General features: G+C 35.5%; 2 protein-coding genes across 2 annotated transcripts; one reads left to right on the top strand and one right to left on the bottom strand.

Moving 5' to 3' along the window:
• Positions 1 to 27: 27 nt before the first annotated feature.
• LOC119644052 (rRNA-processing protein fyv7-like) lies at positions 28 to 2,664 on the bottom strand. Its single transcript, XM_038043579.1, has 2 exons — positions 2,470 to 2,664; positions 28 to 1,862 (listed from the first exon to the last, which is right to left on the bottom strand). Exons 1-2 carry the CDS (start codon positions 2,599 to 2,601, stop codon positions 1,626 to 1,628), a joined length of 369 nt encoding a protein of 122 aa, XP_037899507.1. The 5' UTR covers positions 2,602 to 2,664; the 3' UTR covers positions 28 to 1,625.
• A 349-nt stretch (positions 2,665 to 3,013) lies between these two features.
• Positions 3,014 to 4,914, top strand: LOC119644053. The gene is made up of 2 exons (XM_038043580.1): positions 3,014 to 3,159; positions 4,530 to 4,914. Exons 1-2 carry the CDS (start codon positions 3,146 to 3,148, stop codon positions 4,912 to 4,914), a joined length of 399 nt encoding a protein of 132 aa, XP_037899508.1. The 5' UTR covers positions 3,014 to 3,145.
• The last annotated feature ends 284 nt before the right edge of the window (positions 4,915 to 5,198 follow it).

Genomic DNA, 5,198 nt, shown 5'->3' with positions numbered 1-5,198 from the left:
CAGAATGTAGGTCAATAAACGCCGTTCTATCTACGCAACGGTGAATTCTGAAATCTCGTACTTAGGTGTTACGATATTATTCTTTGTTTGGACCATTTTCAAATTGTTTTGTAGATTTGCAGTCGATCTATTCATTTTTGCGAACGGGAGAATATTTAGCGCAGATACTACACATTATATATTTGAGCACACAGACGCATGGACAGAGGGAAATTCTTAGGTGCGTTCCGAATTTGAAACTGGCCAAGAATTTCTAACCGTTACGGGAGTTTGAAGGTTGCTCCTGCACGTTTGGAAGACATTAAGAAACGAATTTGAGTGCGATACACTATATTGGGTAGGCGCGGCCGATTTGTCTCATTTTTGAACAAGTACTGCAGCGTCTCCCATGCAAAATACGTTCACACTTTCACAGATTTGTCGGCTACATTGGCTATGAGTAATGGGCCAAAAGTCAATTTTTTTTATTCTTTTCGAAAAACAGAGGTGTTCTTAGTTTATGTGGTGCTGAGGGCGTGTCCTCCAACGGATTTGGCCCATTTCCCATACCAACCTGTGCAACTACTTCCAATGTTTTTCTCAAGTGGGAAGGCAATCTCGTCATGTTCATGGTCAGTTGAACGCTTAGCACATACAGTACACAGATGTTGACATGCTGAACTTCGCTTTTGGGTGTCGCAAACGTTGTGGGATAAGTAGTGCATCCCTCCCTTCGATAGTGGATATGAGAAGATAAACTGGTGGTATAAAATGTGATAAGTGATTTTCGGTGAAATATTGCAAAACTCTTCCCGAAAACGTTAGCGAAGTTATTTCTGCATTTTTACCCAAGGGTTGGTAGTTGCCAAGCTTTACCAAATATAATTCAAAATCAAAGGCTCCGTCCGAATTAGCCTACCTTCACTTTATGTACGATATTTGGTTGCAGAATATAGAGTGAAGATCCACTCACTCACTCGGAATACCTTATATGCAGAATCGCCTATACTCATATCATATTCCTGTACAATTTGACTCCAACTTACTATTAATTGCGCAAACTAACGGCCATAAGTACACATTAAGGGAAATTTATATGTTATTCTTCGCTAAATCTGATCCGATTGAATTGGTGGTCAAACCTGACCCAATCATTTTAGTAAAAACTTTTTTAAGAACAATAACTTGACACCAAAACATAGAACAAATGATAGTGATCATCGTTTTACTGATTTTGGATGAAGCCCGTGTACTACGTTAGACGGTTTTCGAGAAGCTAACCTGATGTGAAAGAAAAGTTTAAGACCAAATTTCTACGATAGTACCCATGATATCCGGTAGACACATCGGCAGAGATTGCCTACTCATCCTTATTATGAATAAATGAGTTCATATCGGTTCCATTTTGTAGTACCAAATTATATCATAAGGACGTTCTTGTCTATTTATAACCTTTGATCTGCCAAAGGAAAATTTTATGAATTATTGGTGCGCCAGCAATCATTACGGGTAGTTAGTAATGCAATACCTTAAGGAAGTAGGTGATGAATTTACCGTTTACAATATAAAATAAATATTTATTTCGGAAAAGACCTTAAAACAAAACTGTATTCAAGTTTCTCGCAACCTTGTTTGTTCAAATTGTTTTAGCCATAATTTTTCATTTCTTGAATTTGTTTTAACAGCAACTGCATACGATCCTTCATCAGAGGTTGGCCATTTCGCGTCCTTTTGCTGAAGATTTTAGTCCTTTCTAAGCGCTTCTTTTTAGACGCCTCTATCCTTCGTTCCTTTTCTGCTCTTTCTTTTGCTCGTCCTTCCGCTATTTCTAAAGCCTTTTGGGAACGTAACACCTTTTGTTCTTCTATTTTTTGAAATTTTCTCTAAAAGAAAAGAAGGTAAATGAAAAACTAAATATTTATCAAATGTTTCAAATAATAATGCGGATTTTTTTTTTTCAATTATTTTTTGTAACATCAATAATAACAAGTTTCTAAAATTACATACATCTGATTGTCTGCACTTACTTGTACTACTTGTAGATGTATGAAGTTTTTTAATGTACAATTTGCAGAAAATTATAGACTGATCCCGATCGTGTACAAAAATCGATTGAAAGGCGAAATTTTTCTGAAACACGAACACCGCAGAGCTCGGTGCAACCAGAAAAGTATGAAATAATTTGCTACAATCAAATGAATGGTACCAAAACGTAATGATAAACTCTCAATGCTTTAACTGCATAATGGACAAGGTTTGTGTCAGATCAATCTAGCCAAAATATAAAAAATAACCTACCAACACTTTGGAAACAATTAAAAGTCCTTGGAATAATCAGTGCAACCAGATTATTTAAAACAAGAGAGAGACAGAGCAAGTTATTCACAAGCAACTTAGACACTGGATATTTATTTATGGATATGGAAAATGTATTGTATTATTATTTGTTTAATTACTGATTTATACCTTGGTACAGCTATGTATACCTACATTTTTGTTTTGTTGTTCTATATTAAACTGAGCGTGATCTTCAAGACGATTTTTATATGATATATGCTTGGATTTTGTTTTCATCTGCGATTTTTGCTTCACTTTTACCCTTGAATTTTTATTGTTAACCATTTTATGTTTTAAATTTACTTTAAGGTAAAGACACGTATAAATCACAATAATATTTACAAAGAAAATGTGCCGATATTCTTCTCCGTTAAGTTATCGGTTCACTCTTGAATTTTGCAATCAATCACTGCGCATTAATAGCATTTGCAAAAGTACACTTCGTTTAATTTGGAGAAATGAAGAATTCCCTCTTCTTTTTATTTGGGATGTTAAGTTAAGATGGACCAGGTCAATAAATTTGCGGCTTATATGTCCAAAGAAAACCCATTATATATAATTGACTGAAAATAACTGGAATATGGTATGGAACGGTAATATGGAATTATAACAAAAAAGGCTCGCCAAAAAAAATCTGGCAACATCTTTTCCTCTTTTTTTTTTTTTTTCATAACATTTTATTAGCGCAATTCTGTTTGGTAAAGCGAAAAATATACAAGTATTAAAGTTAATGATGTTATTTATAATAAAATTATTTAGATCAAAATAAATCTTTCGTACTAAGCTGCTAACCAAGCGCACAACAAAACTGATCAAAATATATAGGTTTATGGACGTAAGAAGGTGTGTGTGCGCAGTACAATGTTTTGTAAGCCTGAGAGGATAAAGCAAAGGCAAATTTACTTGCTTTATTAAAATTTCGGACCATTTAATGCACGTGAGAACTTTCCATGTTCCGCTGAAACGATCAAAGATTTGCCGTCCAAGAAGATCGTAGCATGTCCTTCCGTAGAATATCAATTCCATCCAGAAGTCTACTCATCAGTATGCCATTAATTGCGGCAATATTAGCTGATTACAACTGGTCGGTGTTTGCTTATGGTCAAACTGGTGCAGGCAATACTCATATCATAGTGGGTAAGGAATGTGATCAATCGAAATCCACTGGCGATGATGTAAATTTCAAAAAAGAAAGATGTGAAATCAAAAAAATGGATTTTAGGATCACGATTTTGACTACGATATTGTCATAATGTCACGAGCTTTGGTTCATTTCTTTGATGGATTACACGTGTTAGAATTCGTCGGACTAAACACTAAAACACTTATTTTTCATGACAGCACAAAGAAGGATTCAGCTATCATACAAGCACTGGAAAGGTATCAGTACATACTAAAGATGACGTTTCAAAACTAGTGGGAAAACAGCGACCAATTCAATGAATGCTCAGTCATCGCGCTCACATGCAGTTTTTCTCATATCAATACACATTAGACAGGACAATTTAAATTCTTAGGAAATGATAAATTTAGTATATATCGCATTCCTATATTCTAGAACTCAAGGTTAAAGCCAAAAAAAGAAAAAAGTGAATAATTAAATTTAGTTTTAAAAACTAATCAAATTAGCTTTTAAGAGAGCATCGTATGCACGTTCATTACATTTTCTCACTAGTTTGGAAATGTCGCCTTTGGTATGTACTATGATCCAATTCTTGTATAATAGCCGCATCTTACGTTGTGCTTATAATTCGAAATACATGTTTTCGTACAGTTATTCGAGTATAGCAGTCCGTAAAACTTTTCATTACATACTTTCAAGAAAGAACGACGCCATGGAAATTCCTTTTATTAAAGTAATTACCCAAAGCTTCTAGGCTAATATCAGAATTGTAAAATCAATATGGATTCCAATTCGGCACATTCCGTGCCTACCATGGTATTAGTGCTCCCTGTGCCTGTTTGCCCATAAGCAAAAACTGTACAATTGTAACCAATATCCTCTTAATTAGTGTCGCTACTACAGACGCTACTACTTCAAAACAACGATTAAAGCGTATTTCTTGGACAATTTCAATTCTACAGGAAGACGTTCCCGCGCGCATTAAGTGGTCTGAATTTTTCATAAAGCAAATAAATTGCCTTCGTTGCATCCCTTTGGAACGCCCGAAACAGCGCACATATACAAGACGATTAAAATACGTGTCTTGCAGGTACCATACCATGAAGTTGACGCATACACCACAAGAATTGATGGGTGGTCGCACTAAATCTTCAATAATAGCTATTATTTCGTCCAGCCACAAAGATATTGACAAAATATTAAGTACGTCAGAATACGCTTGTCGAGTGAAGAATACTCATAATAAGACGGAATTTAGCCAAAAACTTGCTACAGATACGCTATGTAATTTGCGACGTTATCCAATTTATCGTCCTATAACGCATTCGTTGTACCTTCGCTGTCGACTCGAACACAAGAGATCCGATTATCATCAGGCTGTAACGATGCCCGAACTCAGCGATCGCATGCCTTGGAAAGACGGTAAGCATCAACTTTATTCTGTTGAGTATCGCAAGATTGTTTTAATCTCATAAATCGCGTATGATAACTATCCGGGCATTGGGTACGCGTGTTATTCACACCACTTCCACTTAAAGTACCAGGGTATGGATCGTTTGGTCGGTTCTATGAAGCATGACTTAATCGACCATTATAGGCCACCGTGCGCCTATTTTTGGAATTGTTTTGTGTACATACATTACAACTGCCATGAGTTTTTAGTTTTCACCGCTGTATTTTTGCATCAAGTAGCGCAATTTCCGTAAAGCTTTATTTTTTGCTACAATTAAAATGGAAAATATTGAAATTGAATGGATTG

The sequence above is a fragment of the Glossina fuscipes genome, unplaced genomic scaffold (assembly GCF_014805625.2).
Source record: "Glossina fuscipes isolate IAEA_lab_2018 unplaced genomic scaffold, Yale_Gfus_2 82144, whole genome shotgun sequence".
Lineage (NCBI taxonomy): Eukaryota > Metazoa > Arthropoda > Insecta > Diptera > Glossinidae > Glossina > Glossina fuscipes.
Note: the sequence above shows the minus strand (reverse complement) of the source record. Positions and strands in the feature narration are given on the sequence as shown.

What these genes read in the sequence shown, in the direction of transcription:
- LOC119644052 (XM_038043579.1), bottom strand. Translation starts at nt 2,601, where the DNA reads ATGGTTAACAATAAAAATTCAAGGGTAAAAGTGAAGCAAAAATCGCAG. An exon ending in TAGAACAACAAAACAAAAAT is followed by an intron (nt 1,863 to 2,469) that starts GTAGGTATACAT and finishes CTTTTCTTTTAG; the next exon opens with AGAAAATTTCAAAAAATAGA.